Source organism: Pseudonaja textilis, chromosome 12 (assembly GCF_049901715.1).
Source record: "Pseudonaja textilis isolate UNSWEBS1 chromosome 12, rPseTex1.2, whole genome shotgun sequence".
In the NCBI taxonomy this organism is placed as follows: domain Eukaryota; kingdom Metazoa; phylum Chordata; class Lepidosauria; order Squamata; family Elapidae; genus Pseudonaja; species Pseudonaja textilis.
This window is the reverse complement of record NC_142001.1, coordinates 20,596,470-20,623,012: the sequence shown is the minus strand read 5'-3', so window position 1 is coordinate 20,623,012 and position 26,543 is coordinate 20,596,470. Positions and strand designations below refer to the sequence as shown.

Genomic DNA, 26,543 nt, shown 5'->3' with positions numbered 1-26,543 from the left:
GCGCTTCGCTACGAAACTATGCGGTCGGGCTTAGTTTGGGGGGAGGAAAATAAGGGGGGGGGAATTCTGCCTCTGCCTACCAGCATCCATTGGTATTCACCTGGCTGGCATCCTGTCAGTCTGTGAGAGTGGAGGGCTGTTTGGAAACCGAAGCAGTATTTGCTGTGTGAGCAAGAAGGAGACAGCAAGGAGCCTGGGCGTGGCTTAGCTGAACCGTTCTGGACTAAAGCTGCTTGGGGCTCTGAAACTGAAACTCCTCTCATCCTCTTGTGTTTTGCATTTGGGGAGGGGGAGTAGAACTCCTTAGCATCAGAGCATGTTAATCATAATAATAATACAGGAAATACTCTAAATGCTCCGATGGCCATTTCAAAAAAATCCTTTCTTAGGGAGCCCCTAGAAGCCAAGAGGAACATAATGTACCAAATTTCAAGTTTGTAGGCTTTACAGTTCTGGAGATTTTGTGATGATGCCCGAGTGGCATTTCGCTTTTATATATATATATATATGCAGATTTGCGTGTAGCCTCAAAGTTTGCATTTTGGAAACTCCTGGTGTTTTGTAAAGCTCAATTAATGGTGGATTGTAGCAGCCCATGACTGTCTGTGGTCTCAGGCCCCGTTCTTCTGCAGGGAGAGACCGTGCAAGGGCTGTGGTCCCCCACAAAGGCCCAGGGGCAAGGAAGGTTGCCCCCCCTGGCAGAAACGAGCGTAAGTGCCCTTCCTTTCTGCCCCCGAGGAGCCTCCGGAGGGTGTGAGCGTCAACCGAGCCGCCTCCGTGACTCAGTCCTTGGGCAGGGCCTGGAATTCCTTCGCCCGGGTGAGAGACGTTTTCTATTAGCACAGATTTTCCCGCGGGAGCCTCCCGCTGACAAGGGACTTCAGTGTGTCCCTTGTGTGGCTCTGGGGGCAGAAGAGCAGAAGCCCCCCCCCCCTCCGACTCAGGCCGTAAATAAACTTCGGTTAGAATGGAGAGCGTGTTCCTGGACTTTTTTTCCTTTGGCCAAAAGGAAGCCTTGCCGTTACGGAAAAAACTATCCGTTGCAGTTAATAAATGGAAAGGTGTGGACTCTTTTAAATAAAATAAAAAATAAATCCTCTTTCCACACACAGAGATGTTTCTGTTGGAAGGAGACCCGGAGAGTTTGCCGCGGGAGCAAACACAGCTAATCTTGAAGGCTGCAACTGAGTTGGCGTTTCCATTCTGAGTTCCTGTAAACTGGAAGCCTGAAAGGACCCATTGCTTACGGCGCGGCCGTCTGTCCTGGTGGCTGCAGTTTAGGAGGGGCCGAGAATGCAGAGGGCTGGGCTTTCCCTTATCCCCCCAGGCCAGCTTGACCACAGGCCTCTCGGCGAGATCCACCCTTTTCCTCCCAAGATAATTCTGCCACAGTATTTACATCTAGGCGGCCCAGAAATGTCACTGGTGGGGTTTGAAGCCTGCTTCTGTCTCCTTAGAATGCCAGCATCTGCTCAAGTGTAGCTTTGCTGGTGCAGCTCTGTCCAGCTCCTGTCACCCAGGAAAGCCAAGACCGTCTCACTTTGACTAGACAAAAAAAGCATTTCTCAGCTATTTTAAGAGATGTGGACTTCAGCTCCCAGAATTCTCCAGGTCGGCTAGGGTGTTCTGGGGGTTGAAAAGGAGGGAGGTCCTCAGGTTGAGAAACTTTGGGCTAGCAGGAGTCTCCAAGCATGGCAGCTTTAAGACTTGTGGACTTCAACTCCCAGGATTCCTCAGCCAGCAGGTAGAATTCTACAGCATTGAAGTCCACATCGTTTATAGTAGCTGAAGCCAAGAAACGGCTGGTTGAGGAATTCTAGACTAGTCCACAAGTCTTAAAGTTGTCAAGTTTGGAGAGCCCTGGGCTAGAGGAACTGACGTCAAGAGAGCAAGAGATAGTCTGTCTGCAACACCAAGGAATCATTTCTTCTACGGGCAAGATCCGGCAGGCATCGTAGAATAATCCCCTGAATTTTGAGAAGGGGACTTGGTGGGCTTCGCTCTTGGTGGGACTTCTCTCTTGGTGGGCTTTGCTCTGTTTCTTGAGCTTCTGATGGGCTTCCTTGCCACGAGAAGTTCCCCTGGGGACAGAAGTGGCGCTTATAGGCAACAGATTCTCACCTTGAAGTCTGATCAAAGATTGTTTTGTACTGTCTCCCGAGCCTTGCACACAAATAGTATGTTGAGTTGTCCACGCATGGCTGCTTCCCTTGTTCTTGACAAATTCAGACGTTTTCTCGGTAACAAAGTAAGAGATAAGGGAGAAGACACGCGTTGAGGAGAATAACCTGTTCACAACACCCAGATTTATTTTTGATAATGGCCTAGCTCTCTTTCCAGGTAGTTTTACTTTAGTTACGCAGAATTTTGGATGAAGAGCCATTTCTGGTGAGGTGGAAATACAGTTTGAATCTCTCTATATTGTGCTAAGACCCGTAAAAAGGAAACGAAACAGATGGTTCAGAACCAAGACAAGGGCCTTTTAAAGCTTATAAACTCTGGTTCTTTCCTCTCGAGCTCCGTGCTGGGCCTTTCGACGAATTCCAGATTGCTACGATGCTGAAGGAGATCCTGAAAGGGTTGGACTACCTGCACTCAGAGAAGAAAATCCACAGAGATATCAAAGGTGTGTAAAAGAAAGAGGGAGAGGAAAGGCCTCTTTCGGACCACAGGTTTCTCTTCTCGTTAAATGAAGTCTGTCTTCTCTTTTCCTCCTGGCCAGCTGCCAACGTCTTGCTTTCTGAGCAAGGAGATGTGAAGCTTGCAGATTTTGGGGTTGCTGGACAACTGACCGACACACAAATTAAGAGGAACACTTTTGTAGGAACGCCCTTCTGGATGGCCCCCGAAGTCATCCAGCAGTCAGCCTACGACTCAAAAGTAAGCTCCTTTTAGTAGGCCTTGGAGGGTCTCTTCCATTTATATAAGGACATTGGAACAGCTGGTTATAATCCAGAATTGTAGCTCATTGTGTAGTGGGATTTTTTTTTAATACAGGTAATCCACCAATGAGGGCAAAACCAGATCTAGCTAATTCCCGTGCAAACCCACATAATTAAAGTGTAGGATTCACCCTCCCCCTATTAGTGCAGGTCACATTTACCGATTCAACGTGATTGAATTGTTATGAGAAAAAAGTCTTTGGCTCTGGCAAACACCAGCTGAAGTGTCCTTGGCTCTCATGGCTCATAGTCTTGATGTCTGGAGCCTAAATTCCACCCTGAGTTCTTTGGCAAGCTGAGAAGTAGCGCTAGTCGCAACAGCATAAGTGCGCTTTGAACTTGACGGCTCATTTTCCAGGCTTCCTGTTGAGCTCAGTTCCACATAATCTCCTGGCACCTATCCGCTCGGTTCATCCTTCCCCGGGAGCAAACGTTCCCACAGTTTATCATAAGCCTGTGACTGCCCAGGGTATTAAAACTGGAGGGCGTTTGCACATAGCGGTAGCCTCGACTCAGATCACGCAATTGACTTTGTTCAAAATAGCCGGCCGGGTTCTCTTCTCTGCAGGCGGATATCTGGTCTCTTGGCATCACGGCCATCGAACTGGCCAAAGGGGAGCCTCCGAATTCAGACATGCACCCGATGCGAGTCCTCTTCCTCATCCCTAAAAACAACCCCCCCACCCTCGCCGGAGAATTCAGCAAACCCTTCAAAGAGTTTATCGACGCCTGTCTGAACAAGGACCCGACGTTTGTGAGTGTGCTTTTGGGTTTTCCCAGATCTGGAAGGAGGTCCGTCTTGTGAGGAAACCTTCTTTAAAAATATGTATCTCCATGCATCACCAGGCTTGCAGGAGTTTGAAGGCTGCCGTCTTCTCTGCACCCAAAACACAGCAGGATAACTTTCAGGCATTGTTGTTGTTTTTGTGGGTTGACATAGGATGTTTCAAACCACACAGGATGCTTGGAGCATGCCGAAGAATGAATCAGAGATGGTTGAAGCTTAATTTTGAGTCAGATTCTAGATGAAGCATGCAATAAAAGTTTTGTAGTGAGTGTGGTTGGTTTGGCAAAGCTCACACTTCACTCAGAAGTTAATGTAGGTGGGCAGCTGTTACAGATCACTAGAAAACATCTGTTGACCCAGGAATGCCGGTGAAAGAACATTAAAAAGTTTAGTCTAATCGCTGCTCTCGGAGAACTTACTGTTCAGGCCAATGAAAGTTTGGGTCATTGCCCTGGAGTGCAGGAAGAGTGGGCTTGTTTAGATCTCAAGGCCTTCTGAGGATTCACTTATGGGATCTGAACTTCCACAATGGTGTTTAGCATCAACGTTAAAAAATGTTTTAATGTTATTTGGGGTGCTGAATGAATTTCCCAGAATGAAAGGTAAATTAACAATAAACAACAGCCAAAAAAAGCAAGGTGTATTTACAAGATCAGGAGTCAACTAGAAGCAGAAAGAGACAATTCACCGCAGTCAACTCACTGTGGGACAATTCAACAATTCAATTTAATTATTTAAAAGAATTAAAACATCATTTTAACTTTTGCCATCCACGTTTCATTTTGTCCCTCCTTTCTTTAACAATTCTATTCCACGATTCTATTGAAGGAACGATTCTGTTCCTTCCATGTTAGAGGAACTCTAGTTCTGCGTTGAGTTGTCCCACAGCACATTGGCCACGATGAGTTGGCCATGGCAAGTTGTCGTAGACCCAACTAGAAGGCCCTTCGAGAAAGTATGTCTTGAGTGGGTTCCGGAGGAGCCCTTCTCCAGAGGAAGGTCTTTCCCCACCCCTGGGCTTTCCTCCCATGGCGGTTGAGCGTGAGAATTTGATCCGCCGGTCTTTCGTGGAAGGAGGCCATCCCTTCGATCTCCTGCCCTCGTCCGTCTCCAGCGCTTTGGGGCCCTGCTGGAAAAAAAAACCCAAACCGATGCTCTGTATCTTTTGCAGCGCCCCACGGCCAAGGAGCTGCTGAAGCACAAATTCATCCTGAAGAACGCCAAGAAGACCTCTTACCTGACGGAGCTGATTGACAGGTTCAAGAGGTGGAAAGCGGAAGGACACAGCAGCGACGAAACTGACTCGGACGGCTCGGATTCGTGAGTCTGGGTAGTGGGAAGGCTGGGGGGGGGCTGAAGGACCAGCTGGGCCTACATGCACCACGGCGGTCCAGGTCGGGAGGGCCTGACCCCCCCTTGTGAAAGTTCCTAACAAGCCCACCGTACCTGGCTCTCTAATGGATTGGTTGGCTTTGCCCTTCCTTGCCTCTAGCGAGTCTAGCAACAAGGAGAACAATTCCCATCCCGAGTGGAGTTTCACTACCGTGCGGAAAAAGCCAGACACCAAGAAAGTGCAGAACGGAACGGTAAGTTTAGCCGGCCTATTTACTACTTCTTCAAAAGGATTTATTCGGCTTTTATCAGACGGAGAGAACGAGCCTCGGGGGTTTATTTATTGCTTACTGTCAGTTGTCCACCTCTGCATTATTCATACCCCGGATATCCAAGAATATCTGTTTGAAAAAGCCCTTAAAACCTTAAAGCCACCATTCCCATGAGGACATTCCCAGATTAAGAGGGCGCTTTGAAGCCGTTTGTGGGCAAGACTCTCCTGTTCTCCCACCTGGAAATACCAGCTGGGTCGAACTTGCCTGCGGAGGCTTCGGCCTTGAGGTTTCTCAGGGTTTCCGGGCGCTTGAAAACATCCCTTTTCTGGCTTTCTAGGACCAAGACTTCCTCAAGACCTTGGGCTGTTTGACCCTGATCATCAACCCCGTGTTTGCAGAGGTGAGTCTCTTGACCCCTTCGCCCCCCCCGCCCCCCACGGCTGCCGCTGAGACCCCTCACCCCTCTCTCTTTGCCCCCCCTCCCCGCTCAGCTGAAGCAGCAGGACTCCAACAACGCCAGCAAGAGGCAGGCCATCGAAGAGCTGGAGAAGAGCATCAGCCTGGCCGAAGCTGCCAGCCCCGGGATCACCGACAAGATGGTGAAGAAGCTGATGGAGAAATTCCAGAAGTAAGATTTTGGGATGAGGGTTTGGGTTCCGGCGGCAGCCAGTCCTTGACTTACGACCAGGATTGAGCCCCAAATTTCCATTTGCTAAGCAAGAAGGAGCTGTTCAGTGAGTCCTGTCCCGGGTTAATGGCCTCTTTCTTGCCACAGTTGTTAAATTAGTAAACTGTTAAACAAATCTGGTTTTTTCCATGGACGTTGCTTGTCAGAAGGTCGCGAAAGGGGGTCACGTGACCCTGGGATACTGTGACCGTCATAAATGTGAGCCGGTCTGAATTTCAAGCACTGTGATGACCCAAAGGGGCGTGGCACAAAGGCAACACAGTCAGATAATCTGTAGGAGTCCCTTTATTAGCTCCAACTTTGCCCCCAATGTCCTGGTTACCTTCTGGGCTGGAGAAAAACTCTCCCAGGAACAGCCTTTGGCTGCAGAGAATAAAGTCCAAAACATGGTCAACACAAACTATCTGTCTTATAGTCCAAACAAGGTAAAATGAGGTAATTAGTCTCACAGGGCAGGAGAAGAAATTCCAGAGGTGAAGGAATGGCAGTAAATGGTTGAGAAGATGCCAGGAAGGCAAATAACCAAAATCAGCACAAGATAATCTCACGTTTGTTCCCAGAAGGCTCTCTCAGCTTGCATCTCTTTTAAACTCCCTTCCCAGGTGTGGCTAATGAAGGGAATCAGGGCCCTTTCCTCCCCTGTAAGCCATGCCACCCCTGTTTCTCCCTTCTCCGTTCCTCCTTGCGTGCCCTAGGATAAAGAGGGGGTGGGCCTGGGTCTTCCTCCAAACTCCCTCTCCCTCGTTCCACCTCTCTCTTGCTCTGCCCAGCCGGACTTTGCCCTCCCCCAGTTTCCTCCACAGCCAATGGAGCCACACTCCCCTCCCTGTCAGCCGTTCGTCTTCCTCCTCGGATTCAGACTCTGACGGGGCAGGATAAGCACAGGGGATGCTGCAATGGTGTGAAACACGGTCTTGAGCCCCTTTTCTTCAGGCCACTGTCAGGTCAAATGGCCACGAAAAGGACTGCTGTGAAGTAGAGGGCTGCCTTCTTTAGCGGAAGACCCCACCCCCCAAATAGCTGGGACTCCCTGATGGAATCTCCCCTCCCGGCCTTTTCTCTCTCCCCAGGTTCTCTGCCAATGACTCCTGAGGAAGGACAAGCCCCCCACTCTCCCCCAGGATGCCGTCCCGCCCGGACACAGCTCCTCGCAGCCCACCAACCCCTCCTCTGGCTCCGCTCGGCTCCTCCTCCTCCTCCTCCTCCTGAGTTCCTTGTGCCTTTCGGGATCATCGCAATAGATGTTTTTTGATGATCGCGGATTTGGATTTAAGGATTTAACTCCACTCTTTTGTAAATGGCATCCATGTTTTCTGTTTATTTCTTTCCTCTCTTTTTTCTTTTCTTTTTTCTTTTGTAAAGAACGACTCTTTCATATTTTTAGTTCCCAACTTCTCTAATCCAGCTCGAACGAGATGAAAACTGCCCGTGCCGTTTGCTTCTAGGTGCCGTCGGGAGCTCTCCAATTGCCAGGGTGGATCGGCCTCCTCCACAAATCTGGAGCCTTTTTTATTTTTGACTTGGACTTTTTAACTTCGTTAGAAAACAACGTTTTGGGAGCGTTTTGGGTTGGTCTTCTCCTGTGCCCGAGTTGCAGCTCTCCCCAAGCGCCCCCCCCCCAAAAAAGCCAGAACTCGGCACATCCACCCCGTTGAGGAGTGAAGGCTGCGTGGAAGCCCTTCTCCGTTGGGCCCTGTGTGGGCCCCACCGTCTTTCTTTGGGCCCCGTGTCGAGCACGAGGAACGGGCCCCAGCCGCCTCCGCTCACTTGAGGTTTGGCACGGTGATTTTTTTTTGGGGGGGGGTGTGTGACTCACCTCCACCTGAAAGCAATACGTCAACGACTCGGCCAGTTACCCTGTAACTGCATGTACAGTTTGTACGTGTCCCTTTTGTAGAGCCGCCCCTCCCAGCCGCGGCAACGGGGCCAAGGGGTTGGGTGTCAAAGAAAACCAAGATGGCGGCGGGGCCCACGCCTCCGAAGGCCCCTCCTCTTTTATGTTTGTTTGTTGTTGTTTTTTTAAAAAAAACATGCATTGCCCATGATGGGTGTGGCTGCAGTTGCCATTTTGGTTCCCTCGAGCCCCCTGACACCCCCACCCCCCCACCCCCCATGAAAGAAATGTTCATCATGGTAAGAAATTTTAAAAAGCAATATGGTTGAAATATGGTTTTCTGGGGTGGGGGGGTTGGCAATAACGGACCCAATTGGACCGCGTTGTTTCTCCTGGAGTAAAATAGGAGAAGAAGGAGAACCTGGCCGTGTGTCCGAGCAGTACCTGAAATTGTGTCACCAGCGTTTTTGTGGGTGTGGATTTTTTTTCTTTCTCGTAAGATATTGACAGACTTACGTTCTTGGAGTCCTTTACGTGCATCAACAGCTGTTTAATTTCCCCCTCCCTCCCGACGTGTATTTTTAAATATCTATTTACCAGTTAATATGCAAATAATTTGAGTTATAGATATTCTTTCACGGAAAAAGATAAGTACTTTGCAGTACAAGAGGTGATTTTTTTTTTTCTTTTTCAGAAAAGGTAGAAGAAATTATAAACTTGCTTTCGATTATATATTTATGGTACTGTTGAGATGAGGTTCTCTCTCTTTTTCCTTTTCAACCCAGTTTGTATATTATGCTATTGAAGTGTATTGTATTTCCGTCTTTAGTTGTGGAAGTGTGGGTGTAAATTTATTTTTGATAAAAAGTCTGGATATGTTTAATTTTATAGTTCAGATCTGCACATTATTATTATTTTTTTTTTGGTTTTGCACAACCTTCATTTTAAAGGATTTGAAGTGTATCAGCCAAATATGGAACGGAGTTAAATAAGAGTGCAAACAAGCAGTTATTTTTGTTGTTGTTGTGATAAAAAGTTGCCATTACAACCTTTTCTTTGTAAGGAAGGAAAAAAAAACACAGAAAGATATAAAGACACTGGCAAGAGATGGTGGATAGAAATGCCAAGGGCAATTATTTTCAATGGTGCCTACACTGTAAAAAAAAAAAAACCCCACAAAGAACTTTTAACTCCCTTTGTTTTAATTTTAAAGAAATGTTTGTTTAAAAAAATGGTTTCGTTGCTATATATACCTGAAACACCATTAGAAATTTATATCTGAGGGGAGGAAGAAAACCTCTGGACATAGTTTTTGAAAACAATAATGTTACGGATTAAATAAAATATTTTTATAAATGTAGAAGCCGTTCAAGTTGTAAATACAGTTTGATTCGAAGCTTTACAAAATAACTGTATCATCCAAGCAGAACCGTCGCGCTCCTTCTTCCCAGCCTCTGTTAGTTCTGTAAATCTGTTTATAGACGAAGCTTCTTTCACACTTTGGAGGAAGGGGGACGCAGAAAGTCAAAGGGTTTAAAAACAAAAAACACAAATAAATATTTAAGTTCTATAATCTTCCGTGGTCCTTGTGTAATTGTGTCCCAGCAAAAACACCCCAGCCAAGGATCAAGCAAGGAGGCGAAGTGACATTTTTGCAAACCTTTCGGCCCCCGTCAACCTTTTTGAGATCGGGGAGAAGAAGAGGGATGGCGACCCCCATCACCCCCGATCTGCTAGGCTGGCCAGGCACCGTGGACGATGAAGACCGCTGGACCCGAAGGGGATCGTTTCCCTGGGAGGCAGGTCGCTCCTCGTTGGCTAAGACAGATCACACCTTTAAGGAAGGATAGTTCAATCTTGAGAAACTTCGGGAGGGAATTTGCAAAGAAGACACTCGACCTCTGAAACAGTCTCAGAAAGTGGACTTCCCGGTTTGCACGTAAACTGAATTTTTTTAACCAAAATGTGCAGCAGTTAAGATGGTCTCTGCTGGTCCTGAGTGCCTTGTCCCAGGGTGCCGAGCCAGCTTTGGGGGATTTGAGGGCCAAAAGCGGATCCCTTTTGCTGAAATGCAACCCAGCTGAAGAATTGCAATGGCAGAACAGAGCAGGAAGATGTTCTAAAGAATGGGTGTCCAACCTTGGCCGCTTTGAAGAGCCGTGGACTTCAACTCCCAGCTTCGCTGGCGGGGGAATTCTGGGAATTGAAGTCAGAGGTGGTGAATTCAGCAGGTTCGGACCAGTTCTGGAGAACTGGTAGTGGAAATTTTGAGTAGTTTTTGAGAACTAGCCAATCCCACCTCTGACTGGCCCCGCCAACCCCATCTCTTCTCCGCCTCCCATTGAGTCCCAGCTGATTGGCTGGGTCTCCTTTGGTTGCCCTGCACAGGAGAACGGAGCTGGAAAGCAGGTTAGCGGGGTGGGAAGGGAAGGGGATTTTGCGGTAACCTTCCCCTGCCATGCCTACTAAGCCACGCCCTCCGAACCCGTAGTAAAAATTACTGAATCCCGCCACTGATTGAAGTCCACCGGTCTTAAAGTGGCCCTGGTTGGACCCCCCTGCTCTATAGAAAATCTTTTGTGGTTTTCCTCTGGCTTAGACAACGCCACGAGTGAGAACTGAGCGCCATCCGCTCAGCATCGCAAGCCTTTGAAAGAGTCTCCCCAGTCTTCAAAATCTACGAGGGAAAAGTGACTATCAAACCACGACTGGGGAAAACCGTCCATGCCCCACATAAACCTGAGAACCGCATACAGTACAGGTGAGCTGGCTCCGTGATGGGCAGCATCCTACGGATTGCCAGGCTCCGCCCTTTAGGTGGACACCAGGCAGCCTTTGTGCCACTGTGCATTTACAACTGGAACACATTTTGGCATTTCTAGCAACCCCACAGGCCACAATCGAAAGCTTTTTAAAAAAAAAAACCCGAAAAAGAAAATGGTAGCAATGCTAGTTCAAATCCCAACTGCTGACTTGCACCCGGTGCTAGCAAACTTAATTCTTTTTCCCCCCTCTCTCTTACCAACAAGCTCTTTTCTGGACTTCAGAGACAGTGGTTGATCTGGGAACTCCCCTAAACTTGATGCAAAATTTAATTTGTCCAGTATTATATTTAGGATCCCCTCTCACAAATATGTACTAAATCAATGAAACCGTCCCTTTATTGGGAAAAAAAAAACCCCTGATATGTGAAGTCAATCCTGCTTTTCCTTTAACAGCAGTTCCGTGAACTCTGCAGGTTTTTAAAAAATTCACAAATAACCTGACAAATCGGCAACATGCCACGAACTTTCGACTGGTGCAGCTGTTGCTGTCGTGCTGCCTACATAAAATAATTGGAGGCGCTCTCAGGATGATGGATGGTGGCGCCAGGAACCAGGGTCTCCTCTCCCTCCAGCTGGAGGCTCCCCGAGGAGAGGTGGATTCGCACCCGGGGTCTTTGGAGCACCCGCCCGTAGAGGGCATAGTAGTCCGGGAGGAGGTCTGAATCGGAGTCACTGGATTCGGTCCCGCTGCCCGTGTAGCGCTCTGCGGCTCGCTGGCCTCGGGGCGGTTCTGGGAAGGGCGGCTGGCTGAGCACGCATTGCAAGAGGTCAACCTTCCTGCTGGTCAAGACAGGGCAGGGTCCGAGAGGGCGGAACTCGGAGCCGCAAGGGAAGCGGATGGCTTTGACGTCCGACTGGCTCCAAGATCTTTTGGGGGCCTCCTGAACACCGTAGTCACAGACATTCTCGTCATCTTCCTCCAGACTGAGGTGGGTCATGTAGGTGGCCTGGGGAAGGGCCAGAGGCCCCCTCGACTTGGGGTTCCTCGGTGGCTTCGTGGGTGCCTCGCAGAGGTTGGCCTCCGCCCCTCTTTCCTCAGCCCGGTCAACGGTGGGGCTTTTGGGGTACTGAGGTGGCCGGTCCACGTAGAAGAAAACGGGAGGAGACGCCACCTCGGAGGGCTGGTGGGGCGCTGCCACGTAGGGGACATCGGTGTACGTCAGCTGCTGCCTTGGGCTCCTCTCCCTCACGCTGCTCAGGGAAGGGCTCTGGCTGGTGCCGTCCAGCTTGGAGCTGGGCTGGAAAGAGGTCAGGGGGCTCCTTGGCCCGTAGAGACCGTCCGGTTCCCAATCGTGGTCCAATGCCGTGTAGACCACCGGGAAGGCAGAGCTGCTTTGGGAATGGAGCAGCACCACCGTCGGATCTGCTTCGGGTTTCGACCTCTCCAGCTCGTCAGCAAAGATGACTTCCACGGCCGAGTTCCTCCGCCGATTGTCCAGCGTGGGCTCAGAAGTGTGGATGCCATTGGCGCCGTAGTAGCTCCCCATGGTGCCGTAGACAAGCCGCAGGTCTTCCATCTGTGGGGAAAGTGAGGCATCCATGCTTAAGCCAAGGGGGTTGAATGCACACAAGGTTTGGGCTCCCTTCTTGAGGCTTTGTCGCCCAAAGGTGACCAACAATCCCTGTTAGGCCTGTTTGGGCTGCACTTTAAGGAAGAATCTGCGAATCCCACTTACTCCGTCCCTACAACCACACCAAAGCCAGCAAAACGGGCTGAAACTCTGTTTTTAGGGTGCCCATTTGCTCATGGGGGGAGGGGGTGAGATGGCTGCTAGCTTGAGCCTTTCTTTTTACCCCTCCCCACCAGAGTGCCCCCTGACTCAAATGACATACTTGTTTGGAAACATCCGTTAGCAGATCCGGGGAGGAGCGGCACTGCCTGTCATGGTAGCGAGAGGAATAGCGTTTCCTGAAAGAGAAAAAACCAACCCAAACTGTCCAGGGGTGTTTTAAACGCTTCTGCAACCTTCTGGCCAGCAACTTCTGATAACACCCCACAAGGTGAGGTTCGCAGCCCAGCAAAATGTGACTCGAACACACAAAGATTGGGGACCTCGTCACTTAGCAGGAGGTGCATTTCTGCGGGGCTGTTCATGGGGTTAATCCTCAAGAAAGCCCAGCTGTTCCTTCCACCAGGTCATTTATGGGTGAAATTTCAGGGTACCTGAGTGGACCTTGCAAAGCTTTTATAGAGGAGGAGGAGGAGGAGGAGGAGGAGGAGGAGGACAGCATAAATTGAGGAAGACTGGAGACAAAAATATTAATGAATTAATTAATTGCTGGCCATCAATCCCTCCAATTAACAAATAAAAAGCCACCCCATAAGTACAACCTATATAGACTATCCCAAAGCTCGCATTTTGGGGAGGAGAGGAGTTCCCTGAGGATGTGACAAGCCACAAGTCCAAAAGCTTGGAAGACGAAACCTCGGATACTGACCCAGATTGGATCCTGCAAGATTACCCTACGACCCGTAGAGTCGCCTTCATTTGTGAAAAGTGTCCTTTCAACAGGGAAATTACCTCTCGAAGGGCAGGCTCTTCTGCTTCCCTTTGGTCCCGTGTTCCAGCAGCTGCCTCTGGGTTCTCCCACTGTTGTGGCCAAGAGAGAAACGGTTGAAGAGGAGCTGCCTCTGCAGCACCCACCAAAAAGTTTGAGGCTGTTCCTCGGGGAGGAACAATTCCCAGAACAATCCCAGGGGCTCACAGCTTAACATTTCACACCCAGAAAAGGCAGGAAATGGAGAGAGGCAAAGAGGAAGACCTTGGGATAGACCGAGCCAGCCACAGGCACCCAGGCTAGAGAGTGTGGCTGGCTTCCTTGTTCCCTCCTAAATTGCTAAATTTAATTTAAATTTAATTCCCCTTAAATTATTAAATGCCCCCTAATACTCCACACCTCTGCTCACAACAGAATACCCTACATCACCAGGCTTGAAATTTTGGGCTTGGACAACCTTGAACTACACCGCCTACGGTTGGACTTAAGCGTAGTACACCAAATTATCTGCTACAATGTCCTACCAGCCAATTACTACTTCAGCTTCAACCACAACAAGAGCACACAACAGATACAAACTCAGTGCAAACTGCAAACTGGTCAATGCCTGGAATGCATTACCTGACGCTGTTACATCCTCTAACCCCCAAAACTTTAACCTCAAACTATCCCCTATTGACCTCACCCCATTCCTAAGAGGTCTGCAAGGGGCGTGCATAAGCGCACCACTGTGCCTCCTGTCCCTGTCCCATTGCCCCCATTGATTCGGACCTGTTTCCTGTATTCTTACTCAGGTTTATGCTTATACCTATTCTCTTGTAAGCAATTGACAAATCAAATCAAATCAAATGAATAAATAAATAAAATAAATTACCTGTAACGGAAACTGGAGCCTTTGCTGCAGAGAAAAGCTTTGGGTTTTGACTTTGGCTCCGTGGAGAGGCGGAAGAAGGCGTGGTATTCCACGCACATCTTCCAAAAAGCCTTACAGGTGTCGCGACTCGCCATGGCAAACTCCAGTGTATCTTTGCAAAGAGCCTGTTGGGGACGGAGAAGGAAAACGCATCAGTCCAGCCAGTGTTTCTCAGCGTTGGTAGCTTTAAGGCAGGTAGACTTCCGTTTCAGGAATTCTCCATTTTCCGTCCAGCCTGGAATTTCGTTGTTGTCTCTCATCCATGCTCTGCTTGACTTTTCAAGATCAGCCAGCATCCGGTATTTCTGAAAAACGCAGCTAGGGAATAGCAGAATTACAGAGTTGGAAGGGGCCTTGAAGGTCTTCTAGTCCAACCCCCTGCTCAGGCAGGAAACCCTAGAACATTTCAGACAATCTCTTTCTAAAAACCTCCAGTTTTGGATGTCTATGGAGATTCTCCGTCTTCCAGGTCATGGTTGTCCCAAAGGTGCCCTTTTTTTCCAGGGGCAACTGGATTTCTTGGTTTTTCTTTTCTTTTGAAGACATTTCACTTCTCATCCAAGAAGCTTCTTCAGCTTTGACTGGATCTGTGGGGAATGGAAGAGCTGAAGAAGCTTCTTGAATGAGAAGAGAAACGTCTTCAGAGAAAAACCAGAAAGTCCACTTGCCTCTTGAAAAAAAGGCACTTTGGGGACCTCCAGCATTGCAGGATCCACAACTTTTGAAGGCAACTCGTTCAATAATAGAATGACAGAGTTGGAAGGGACCTTGGAGGTCTTCTAGTCTAACCCCTGCTTAGGCAGGAAACCCTATAGCATTTCATCTCTCCAGTCTCTTCTTCAAAACTTCCAGTGTTGGAGCATTTACAACTTCTGGAGGCCAGTAGTTCCACTGGTTAATTCTTCTCACTGTCAGGAAATTTCTCCTTAGTTCTAGGTTGCTTCTTGATGAGTTTCCACCCATTGCTTCTTGTCCTGCCTTCAGGGGCTTTGGAGAGTAGCTTGACTGCCTCTTCTTTGGGGCAGCCCCTCAGATACTGGAAGGCTGCTATCATGTCCCCGCTAGTCCTCCTTTTCATCAGATTAGACATACCCAGTTCCAGCAACCGTTCTTGTTTTAGCCTCCAGTCCCCAAAGTCTATTTATTTATTGGTTTTCTCTGAATGTTGGTAGAGGCCCCCAGAAATCCTTTCTTATTCCTCCTGCAATCCACCCCAAACAATTTGCAGCAATGGTTGGTTTCAGCCAGCCTGCCTGCTACCTTGATGGATCATTTCTACAAAGAACTCAACTCAACACACACACACCCCACACACACAGACAGTGACACACCCACAGACACAAACACAACATCCCCATCCCCCCAAGGTACCGAAACGTTGGCGTGGAGCTTGATCAAGAAATGCTTCCGTTTGAAACTCAGTTTCCGGATTTTGGACCAGTTGAAGGTATTAATCTTGGTGTTGCCCTGAAAAATTAAGAGCCAACAAGCAAATAGATCAGCCTTGATCACTTTAAGCCTTGTGGACCTCAACTCCCAGAATTCCCAGCCAGCTGTGCTGGCTGGGGAATTCTGGGAGTTGAAGTCCACAGGTCGTGAATTGAAGTCCACAGGCCTTAAAGTGGCCAAGGGTGGACAGCTGTGAAGTAGATAAAGATGCCACCAGGAACCCCACACCTGACCAGCGTCCAGCTGTGGAAGGTGTTTCCCAAAGGACCCTTTTCAATGGCTTGGCCTGAGGCCTCTCAATGCCCAGCACAAAGTGGGGATTACATCTTTTGAAATTTTATATATCTTCTTACCAGCTGCCTCATTTGCACCAACAGAATGTGAAAACCAAGAGAGTCCTCTTCAACCAACAACCGTTAAGTGGTTGCAGAGTTAAATTTATCCTCTCCTCCTCTCTCTTTTTTTTCTCCTCTCCCCTTCCTACAGTTTTGCTGGAGAGAAAACCCTCATCTTTGCACCCGAAAACAAAAGCAGCCCCCCCCACACTCCCGTTTCCCTCGCCCCGTCCCCAGCTGTGGGCGAAGGCTGCCGTGGAGCCATCAACGCCCGGCCTGCCCTGCAGCGAAAGCACGGGAGCTGCAGAAGCCTGTAATTGCCACCCCAATGAGACTGCTATTCTCGGAGGAAAATTACACGCTGGCGGCTCGTCTCCCTCCTGTGCAACCCCAGTGATCTGACCTGGCAGCCGCTGGATTTAGCAAGGAAAGGCAGGCGTCGAGGCGCCCACGTCAGAAGGTGCTGGGCGAAGCCTCGAACGAACGGCACGGGGCTTTTCCCCAGATGCCCAGCCTGGCTTCCCCGGGAGTCAATTCCCCAGGCTGTACTTCCAGCAGGAAGCTTTTAATTCACACTAGAAAGGACTTTGGATGACAGGAGATGGTTTCCAGTGGCTCCATTCAGTCATCACAGAGGTCCCTCTCGAATGATTGACAGCTGCCAAAAGCTCTGCTTTAATGCTGAGAGCACCAGGGAGCAGAATCGGAGGTGATGTTCAGTCAGTTCTGACCGGTTCTGGAGAACCGGTAGCGGAAATCGAACCTGTAGTCAACTTTTTGGAATCCCACCGCTGCTCCAGGGGGCAGAATGCTGCCAGCCCGAAGAACTCACGCTTGTGATTGGCAGCTTCCCCTATCGGGCCTCTAGCTTGCTTGGAAAGGTGTCCTAACCGGGGGCGGAACCATAGTTACCCGCAGCACCAGGACCCCCATGTGGGTAACTGCCAAGTTGATCTGGGTCCCTTCCCCGTCGCTGGCAGGGTGGGGACGAATGCCGTACATCTCCACCTTCCTCGCTATGTCCAGGAGCTGCGCATCGGATTCCGCCGGAGTTTTGCCCCTGGAAAAAAAGGTGATGGGGTCAGCAACCGAGCCAGAGAGAAGAGCCCAGCCGCATCCCGCCCCCCCCCACACTATTTGTGGGCTCAACCGAGACGTTTCCCTCCTAGCGGTGTTGCTCCCAGTTTGGAGACTGGAAACCTGCCCCCGTTCTCAAGTGTCTGATTTCCAGTCCAGGAAGCCCCGTGGATTGACACTTTCTAGCCTTCATTTCGTTCGAGCTCTTCCCTCCAAGGAATCCTGAGCCCAAGTAAAAAGTCTAGCACTGATGCTGTTACCTAGTTGGGCAATGGAATGTCTGCAAGGAAGCAGCCGAGCTCAGAGAGCACCCGGGAGCCCTCAAACCAAAATTAAAAAGAGCAAGTGGAGAAAATCTGGCCACTTACACGTGCTTCTTATGGTAGCACATAATGCTGTTCTTCAGATCCTCTTGGTTCAGCAGGTATTTGTGCGTTTCCAAGTGCTTTCGGTCCATTTCTTCATGGAAATCGCCCAGAGCAGCTGCAGGAACAATCCACACAACGAAGGATACTTCCGGTCAGTGGGGTTGCCTTTCGTTGGAGGCCACACACCCTGCTCTGTCCACAAAAACCAGGAGCAAAACCGGGACCAGCCCAGATGCCACAGCAGATGCCACGGTGGGGGTGGGGGTTGGGGGAGAAATGCCACCCCGTTTGTTACCCGTTGGGGACGTTTCCCTCCCCAAGACCCAGCCGCCTCCTTGCCCTCCTCTTCCTCTCCCGTCGAAGGCTCAGCAACGCACATTGGAGGAGATGCGACGCCATCAGAGCTGAACTGTTCTCGCTGCAAGGGAGTTTCCCACAGGCCAAGTCCTTCTTGAGCTGAAGGGTGAACAGGTACCTGGGAAGACATGTTTTCAAGGGGGGGCGTGTCTCACTACTCTGGCTGCCCCCCCTTCCTCTGGAGGGACGACATGGGTGGGTCTCAGATTACGAGCCCATTTGGGAAGCAGAATTTCCATCGCTGAGCCAGAGCTGGGTTTACACCAAGTTTGGGTTTACACCAAGTTTACACCCCGTTGTTTAAAGCAGGGGTCTCCAAGCTTGGCCACTTGAAGGCTGGAGGACTTCAACTCCCAGAATTCCCCAGCCAGCCAGCCAGCCAGCTATGGCTGGGGAATTCTGGGAGTTGAAGTCCTCCAGCCTTCAAGTGGCCAAGGTTGGAGAGCCCTGATCTAAAGGAATCGGTGAATCCCTCAGTTGTTGAGTGAATCCAGCTCCCCACACTAACTCTTACTTTTTGGATGCCGCCTGGGAAGTGTTTGGCCACCTGCCATTGAATTTGGCCCCTGGGAAGATTCCCAAAGGGCCAAATTCAATGGCAGGTGGCCAAACACTTGAATTTTGATCACCTGGCCGACAGCCGTGGGGCTGCTTGTAAGTGCTAAGTTGTTTTCCCAGCGCTGTTGCGAGTTTGCACGGTCGCAAAATAGCCCAGATAGTATCCAGCCTTACTAGATACGCTTCTCTCTGCTTCTCTCTGTTCATTGCCAGCCTTAAGGGCTAGAAACTTGAATTTAAAAGGACTGGCATGAACAGGAGAGAAACGGCTTCTTAAAAGTTTGCTAAGGATACAGACAGCGCGTCAACGATTATCCCTTGTTTTTAATGGCATTATTCGCCTAGTTTATATATTTAATATTTAGCAAGATTTAGTTTATATATTTAACAATGTACTATTTAAATACGCTTAATGCCTTTAAATACTTCCTGCCTCCTGTTGCTGTCACAGCAATAACAACAATAAACTTCTTTGCAACTGTAGGCAAAACAGTTTAACCAGAGAGCCGCATTTCAAGTAAAGGCTTCTTTTTAAAACGGACAGACAGACAAAAGAAAACGAATCATTTTTCAGGATGCAATTGTGCATTTTATTTATTTTAAAAGGGACGCCTTAGCAAAGCAATGCATTAAAACCAGATGGAAGGGAAGTGAAAAGCAACAGGCCGCCTACCTGGTCAACTCTTCTTTCAGATGACCTGGATCCACTGGGAAAAATTTCACCATAAATTTGAAAAGAATGTCCTTAGGATCTTAAAACACAACATCTTCATAAGTTTGGTTTCAAAAGTCTGTCGGGAACATTTTCACACATCTTTTCATTTGAAAAGCGGCTCTTTTTTCACTAAAGACACCCCCATCCCCCACCCCAAGCCCAGCCATTCCCACCGGCCCCCGAGCAGGATCCCTCCTCCCCTGGTTCTTCCATTGCAGGGGTCTCCAACCTTGGAAACTTTAAAGATTCATGGACTTCAACTCCCAGAATTCTTTGCTGGCTTGGGAGTTCTGGGAGTTGGAGTCCTCCCGTCTTCAAGGAGCACTCATGTTTTTGAAAACATGCAGGTTTCTGAGGATTTTTTCCACCCAGGACGTTGCATTTTTCTATTCCCCCCCCCCCGTCTTTTCTTGAACCCTTTAAGAGCAGCGGGGGGCAGGGGGGTGGGGGGTCTCTGCAAAGAAATTTGCTTATCATCTGCCTTATGAAGTTCTCCAGTCCTAAAATCCATGGAAGGGAATACTCAGATGGGGATTTTATCCTCAGCTCTTAATACTCACAAAAGCCAAAAGTAAGACACACACACCCCCAGGTCTCCACCTCCAGGTCAATGCCCGTTAAGAAGTCCCCAAACTGGCAATGGAAACCATTATTTTGGGCAATTAATTGACCCTCTGACATATTGTTTTCATGAGGGGTTCCCGGTGCTCTCTGAGCTGGGTTGTTTTCTTGCAGACATTTCATGACTCAACTATGGAACGTCATCAGTGCATGAATGATGTTACCCAGTTTGGCAGTGCATCAAGCACTTCAGTCTTTTTCCTCCTCCTCCTCCTCCTCCTCCTCCCCCTCCTCCTCCTCCTCCTCCCTCTCTGTCTCTGTCTCTCTCTCTGTCTCTCTCTCTCCAGCCCCCCCCTCCTTCTAGCACTGATGATGTTCCCTAGTTGGGTCATGCAATGTCTTTCAGAAAACCAGAGTGCTCTAAGGACCATACAACCCTCTTCCTCCTCCTGCTGTTACCTAGTTGGGCCATGACACGCCTGCAAGAAAACCACCAAGCTCAGAGAGCACCAAGGACCCCCTCGCTTCGACCCTGAGCTTCACATATTCCCCTTTGTTGAGATGGTTTTCACTTGCCCATTGGCGGCGGCTGAGTGTCTCCAGAAACCCCCCACCCTGCCCTACCAAGGGGTACCCAGGCATCACCCCCTCAGCCAGCAGCAAGGAAGTCTAGTTGGTTCCCAGCCTGGGGAGCAGCTCCTTACCCCCCACCCCCCCGCCTCCACCTCGGCCTTCTCCAAGGTACTTACTTTTAATCTGCTTTGTGATGGGCTTGAGGAGCTCCAGCCAGGCCTGCAAGAGAGAGGAAGGGCAGCCAACTGTAGGGGGGGGCAGGGGGGACACTAGCAAATGGTTGGTCAGAGGCCTGGTGAGGGTCTGTGGGAGATAGTCAATTCGGGGCCCGCTTAGCAGAAGACACCCTTTCACACAAGGAACAGAGACGGGAGTTTCTCAGAATTTCTCTTCCAGAACCTCGACTGAGCCAACCGCCCTCCCCTCCAACTGGCTCGGGCCCTTTGGGGAAGGGAAAGCCCGCTGCAAGCCAGGAGGTGCCCCCCCCCCCCAAGACCCCTTTAGCTTCCCCCCACTTCAGCAACATCACCGGAGTTCAGCTTCTGACCCCTTGCAGAGGGGGGGACCCATGGAAACGGGGGTGTCTAAAGCAAGTTCAACGCAATTTTAGCAGCCCCCCCCCAGGCAGCCTTTCACTCCCCACATGCTAGCCCCATGGGGCATCCTTGCAGAAACAGCCCCCCAGAGGTTAGGGTCACCCCACCCCCTGCTCCTAAACTTACAGCATGCCCTGCAGGGCTCCAGAACTCCAGTCCAAAATATTCCTTTTCTGCCAGGTTCAAATGGTTGCAGCTGAGGTTAAACAATGTTTTCCCACAGGACTTTTGCTAAAGGGCCAGAAAGAGAAGGAAGGGAAGGGAAGGGACAGGAAGGAAGGAAGGAAGGAAGGAAGGAAGGAAGGAAGGAAGGAAGGAAGGAAGGAAGGAAGGAAGGAGCAAAGAAGATGAGAAGGAAGGAAGGTTAGAAAAAGAGATGGAAGGAAGGAAGGAAGGAAGGAAGGAAGGAAGGAAGGAAGGAAGGAAGGAAGGAAGGAAGGAAGGAAGAAAGATATAATGGAGAGAGAGAGAGAGGCAGAGAGAAACAAAGTTCTATGCCAAAGAAAAAGGCAGAAGCATGATGTCTCCGATTTCCACAGTCTCTGCTTGCTTCAGTTTGCTCAGGGTCGAGCCTGAGAAGGGTTGGAGTAAAAAGGGGATGTCTCTTTTTTAATGCTTCCACCTCATTTTCTAGCACTACTGCAGCTCCATAGCTCCAGTTATTAACCAAACTTAGCTCACATTGAGAAGCCTCAGAAAGGGCCAGGATGGGAGACCACAAGGTGACTCCACAGGGAAGGTCAAAAATGGCCCGGAAGGGGATGCCCAGAAGGTGACATGAACATGGGTATGAAACCCTAGGAAGGGAAGCCAAACTCCCGGCAGATATTTCCTTCCAAAAGGTGGGTGTCTTTATGGAACTCTTCCAAATTTGTGATGGAGCGGAGACCATTCCCAAGTGACTTAATCGAGAGGGAGCTTATTATAGCGTGAATGGTGTCTTTGAACTTGAGAGATACTTGCAAGAGTTGGATTTTTGAAACAAGCTTCAACCAGTGTGTTTGCCAGATGCCAAAAATTGACCAAGAAGTCTTGGTTAACTCAATTCTGCCACATCTCAGTTGACAAGAGCCAGTGTGGGAAAGCCAGGGCAGTCTTAATTAAGCAGAACAAACCAGGCAGTAATTAAGGCTAATTAAGCAGCAATAAGTTGGAAGAGTGATATAGTTAAATACTTGATTGTTCCAGAGATTTTGAAATTTCGAGGTAATTTCAGAACTATAAACATTTCAATCTTGGATAAACCAGTGCTACACCATCTTCCTAGCCTGTTTTTTCAGGCATGTTGCAGGTTCCAAAACTGCAAAGGTGGGAATTCTTAGGACATACCTGAAGTCTCCCAAATCATGGTAGGTTTTATTTAGATACAATAAATCCTGTTTATGCCAAAGTTGCATGCTTGCACACTTATTAAATTATATTGGCATCCCACTTTAATTAGTTCCATGCCACTCATTTCTACTTCCAGATTTCAAATGGGAGAAACTATAAAAATAAAAAATAAAAAACCCAAACTATGTTAGGAAAAAGCTTATACTGTACAAAAGTTCTGTTTGGGAAAAGTATAAGCGATATATTCTACTGAAGAAGTTTGTTTCTAAAGATGGTGTACATTATACAAAATTGGTAACAAACATATATACTTTAAATATTTAAATCTATATTTAAGATATATATGATAGAAATAGATGATAGATAGATATAGATTATATAGATGATAGATGATAGAGATATAGATGATAGATATGATAGATATAGATGATAGATGATAAATATAGATGAGAGATGATATATAGATGATAGATATAGATGATAGATAGAGATGATAGAGATGATAGAGATGATAGATATAGATGATAGATATAGATGATAGATATGATAGATATAGATGATAGATAGATGATAAATATAGATGATAGATGATATAGGTGATAGATAGATATAGATAGATAGATAGATAGATAGATAGATAGATAGATAGATAGATAGATACAGACAGACAGATCTCTGAGTGGAATCAAGATAGATTTACACATTTCTGTTGTACACTAGAACTAGAAATGGTGCTTTATCCTCAGGAAACTAAGCCGTGGCATCTCCTGGAAGTTCCTGGCTGGACTGGGGTCAGTGGGCCAACCACTCCTGGCATCCATCCAGAGGCACCTGTGTTCTGACTTGGGCTGCCAGGGGAATTGAGGGGTTGCTGACACGCCATGCATTGTGCTCGGTGCGAAAGCGAGCCTGCTAACATCTGACAGATAATCCCTCGTTGCAGTCACGAAGGCTTAAATTGCTACCCTGGTACCAAAGAGGCAACTAGGGAAATGACAGGGTAATCACTGCCTTTTCTGGAGGGAGGGGGAGAGAAAGGCGTCCTACTTCCTTACAAACAGCTGAATGGCAACAGCAATTAAAGCAATTATGGCTGTTTATTCCTCCTGCTGCAGGGTTTGGGAGCTCAAGAGGGATCAGCCAGGGACTTGGAAAGAAAATGCTTCTGTGCCTGGGAACGATGCTCTTTTCAAGCTCTTTGAGATGCTTGCAACATCCAAGGTGCAGCAGGTGTCAGGTGAGGGTAAGCCCCCAAATCAGGAGGGGATCTGGAAGCACCTTTTCTGATTAACACACTTTACTCAAAGACAGGGAAGCGCCTAAACTGCAGCTGTTCGTCCTGTTTATTTGCATTATCTGACCGGTGCATTTATGGTTGTGGCTCTTGGGTGTTCATGGGCGCGGTGAGGGGTGGTGGGATTTCTCAACCTTGGCGGCTTGAAGATGGGAGGACTTCAACTCCCAGCTGGCTGAAGAATCTTGGGAGTTGAAGTCCTCCCATCTTCGAGCTGCCAAGGTTGAGTGACACTGGCTGGGGACTCCTGGGAGTTGAAGTCCAACCAACTTCAACTCTAACAGAGGACAACCTGCCCCTCTCTGGGTCCTCGATTTCCTTCTTCTCCTGCAACATTTGGGCTGTTTCTCCTACCATTCAATCCGAAGCTGCCTTCTTGCAAATTAACCTTTGTATTTTGTGCACGAATCTTTGAAGGAGCCTAGATTTTCTCATAGGATGATACATGAACCCCTTCATACCATTAAGGCACGAAAAGGGCACTTTCCTCACTCTGTTTTTTGCTCTCTCCGGGCAGAATTTGTTAAAATTCCTTCTGTTTACTGACCTTGAAATCCACTTAATAGACTTCCAGCTCATCCCACTGGTTCTGTTATCAAGAGCCTGTTTAAAAGAATCAGTTGGAAAAGTCACCCTAGGCTATCTCTCTTTCTCTCCTTCTCTCTCTCTCTCTCTCTTTTGTTTTTTTTAAATTCCAGGACATTATTGTGACTATTTGACATCAAATGCATCGCGTGCCTGGAAGGTATTCTGGAGGTTTTGAAAAGAACTAGCGCAACCCTGGGCTTTAATGGAGGTTATTTCTTGCAGCAACATGGCCTATAAAGCTAAACCCGAGAAGCAAAGTGGCAGGAGGGTGAATTGGAAAGGAAGGAAGTGAAAAATGCTGAATCTGAAATTAAAACAGGGGGGAAATTGATCCCACAAAAAGGAGGGTTTCATGATTACAAGCCAGAAATCCCAGTTTCAAGGTAGACTTAACGTAGCTCTGCCTCTCAGTTTCCAAGGGCTTCTGAAGTATAAATCTTAAAATATTTGGCATCAAGAACAGCCTATCAAGATGAATATTAGTTTTAAAAAAGCTAAATTATTTTGCACATGGTCCATTCTGTGTACTTTTAGAACTAAAAGCACCAATATTGTTGTGCTGTTCTTACTCAATGTTGCTTCTTTAAAACATGGATGAAGCAAAAATTCAACTGCAGTTTGATTCCAAAATGTATGTTTTGTTGCCTGGAAGATTTCATTTTGAAACAGACCCCTTTAACTTCTGATAGATATTTCTGTCTGCCAGAGAGCTTTCAGAAAGATCTGTCCTTTAGATAAAGGTATTGGATAATTCCCATTTTAAGTATAAGGCAAACACCATGTTTATAAAATGCACCAATGCTAATTTTACAATAAGTTGTCTCAATGATAACTATCATTTTGACTCACTACAATTCTGTGATTTTAGCTGTCACAAAACCTCTTTTTCGGCACCTGCATCTAATTCATTCTTTGGAACGTTACTTTTATCGAACAAATGATGCGGGAGCTAATGTATAAAACGACTATTTTTAAAATTCTTAACGATTTGGGGATTACAATTCAAGATGGAGACTTAGTGATGGACCCACGGTCTTTAAACATTAACATGACTTATTTATCATCAGATAAAACCACGATAAAACCGTCTCAAAAAGGGTCTTGAATTCAAGGGATATTTAGAGGTAGTCAAGTCCTTACTGTGAATTAGCAATTGTTCAAAATGTGGGAGATGCAGGCATCTAATTAATTTTTTTTAAAAAAAAGAAAAATCAAAACATCACCCAGTCCAAGAAGGTCAAACAAATTCCAGCCGGCAAAATAACAGACAAGAAGCAGCGAATATACTTACATCAACCACAAAGATTTTCTGAGAGTCATCCAGAAACTGGACTTTGAGATGAAGCATCCTTAGGTAAGTGGCTCAGCAGCCAGCGAGGATGAGGTTCTTCTGTGCGATCTGAAAGGAGGGAGGGCGTCCTCCGATTCATACAGGATTTTATTCTTGGTTGGAGAAGAACAGGAGACCGGAGTGCAGACTCTTTGCAAAGGGGCAGAAGAGCAGAAGACCAGAAGGGAAGATGGGGGGGATACGGCAACCATCACAAAACCGGAAAAGGTTTTCTTTTGTTCACGCCTTTTCCCGTGTTCCCCTCTTTTCTAAGTTCCTCCTTGCAGAGAGGCTAAAATATTCTCCCCGGAACAAAGAAATAAGAGATTGTGTTGCGTGTTACCCAGAACCAAGTTTTCTCCAGAGCTGATCCATCAGTCCTCAAGATGGAAGGACAAGCAGTGGCCTGGGATGGGAATGGCCTTCTCTTCATTGTTAAAGTTTAGAACCGTGTTAGTTCAGAATTTGTAGGGTTTCTGCATCTGTCTTTTAAAAGTATCCTTTTTCCTGGAGGTTTAGGCCAGTGTGATCAAATAGGACAGGGCTGAGTGTAGGAATCCCCTTGGAGAACCACCTCTATGCATCCAAATGGGCTCTTAGTAAGAGAAGAGTAATCTGCTTGCAAGTGGCAATTATAGAGAATTTGGTTTCCTTTCTCATCCGTTTTGGGGTTCCCCCCCTTAAAAACCTTATCCCTGAATTGGACCTACCAATACCTGTGGCAACTCTAAAACGACCAACTGGTGGTTGGCATGTATCCACTCCCAATATCTGTCTGTGTTGCATTTCACTTCACGGTTTTAACAATATCTGGGGGGGAAAGAATAAGGAATCTCAACACCCTGAGCTGTATACCATCTACAGAATCATGTACGCAGAAGGATCTAGCATGGCTCTGAGATGTAACTCCTAAGCCGAAAAGTTTTTCGAAATAATTTTGGAAGCACAGGCTGGCCGAACCTCAGCCTGCCATGACTTCCTTCAACCTTGTCAGGAAGATCTAAGCATCTTTACAAAACGATTCATTTGTACAAAGCAGTTCATTTTAGTGACCATTTAAAAGACTCTTTAAAAAAAAGCAACGTGACTATTTTCACACTTACACCATTTCACGCGTTGCAACATCCCCACAGTCACAGGATCAGAATTCAAACTCTTGACAACCGACTCTTATTTAGGACGGTCGGAGTGTCCCAGAGGAGTTACGTGGTGCCCTTTTGCGACCTCTGACAAGCAGTCAGCGGCAAGGGTAGCTTGTTTTCCTTTCGGTTCTTTTCTCTGGTGTGACGGAACAGCCACCATCGGCTTGGAAAGA

The 26,543-nt window shown here is 47.9% G+C and overlaps 2 protein-coding genes across 9 annotated transcripts in view; one reads left to right on the top strand and one right to left on the bottom strand.

Annotated features, from left to right (window-relative positions):
• The window catches only part of STK26 (serine/threonine kinase 26), a 23,219-nt gene extending 13,788 nt beyond the window's left edge, over positions 1-9,431 (top strand). The window contains exons 5-12 of the mRNA XM_026716530.2: positions 2,518-2,626; positions 2,723-2,880; positions 3,511-3,696; positions 4,901-5,049; positions 5,222-5,315; positions 5,674-5,736; positions 5,828-5,964; positions 7,095-9,431. Of these exons, the coding sequence (XP_026572315.1) occupies positions 2,518-2,626; positions 2,723-2,880; positions 3,511-3,696; positions 4,901-5,049; positions 5,222-5,315; positions 5,674-5,736; positions 5,828-5,964; positions 7,095-7,116 (918 nt within the window). The 3' untranslated portion in view covers positions 7,117-9,431. The remainder of the gene's footprint in view (positions 1-2,517; positions 2,627-2,722; positions 2,881-3,510; positions 3,697-4,900; positions 5,050-5,221; positions 5,316-5,673; positions 5,737-5,827; positions 5,965-7,094) is intronic.
• On the bottom strand, positions 9,053-26,543 carry FRMD7 (FERM domain containing 7). 8 transcript variants are annotated; one of them, XM_087940817.1, is made up of 14 exons: positions 26,332-26,513; positions 25,945-26,038; positions 25,190-25,378; positions 20,811-20,915; positions 20,265-20,307; positions 18,913-19,030; positions 17,702-17,799; positions 17,325-17,439; positions 16,792-16,939; positions 15,467-15,562; positions 14,057-14,220; positions 13,206-13,274; positions 12,517-12,592; positions 9,053-12,200 (listed from the first exon to the last, which is right to left on the bottom strand). In XM_087940817.1, the coding sequence occupies exons 6-14, from the start codon at positions 18,963-18,965 to the stop codon at positions 11,181-11,183; spliced, it is 1,839 nt and encodes a 612-aa protein (XP_087796943.1). In that variant the 5' UTR covers positions 18,966-19,030; positions 20,265-20,307; positions 20,811-20,915; positions 25,190-25,378; positions 25,945-26,038; positions 26,332-26,513; the 3' UTR covers positions 9,053-11,180. The 8 variants fall into 8 exon arrangements, with proteins under 8 accessions (XP_087796943.1, XP_087796939.1, XP_087796942.1 ...); XM_087940813.1 differs by having other exon boundaries at positions 18,913-18,991; positions 26,332-26,469; XM_087940816.1 differs by lacking the exon at positions 25,945-26,038 and having other exon boundaries at positions 26,332-26,473.

What these genes read in the sequence shown, in the direction of transcription:
- FRMD7 (XM_087940812.1), bottom strand. Translation starts at nt 25,246, where the DNA reads ATGCTTCATCTCAAAGTCCAGTTTCTGGATGACTCTCAGAAAATCTTT. An exon ending in AGCTCCACGCCAACGTTTCG is followed by an intron (nt 14,221 to 15,466) that starts GTACCTTGGGGG and finishes CGTCCCCAACAG; the next exon opens with GCTCTTTGCAAAGATACACT. An exon ending in AAGAGCCTGCCCTTCGAGAG is followed by an intron (nt 12,593 to 13,205) that starts GTAATTTCCCTG and finishes TTTCTCTTTCAG; the next exon opens with GAAACGCTATTCCTCTCGCT.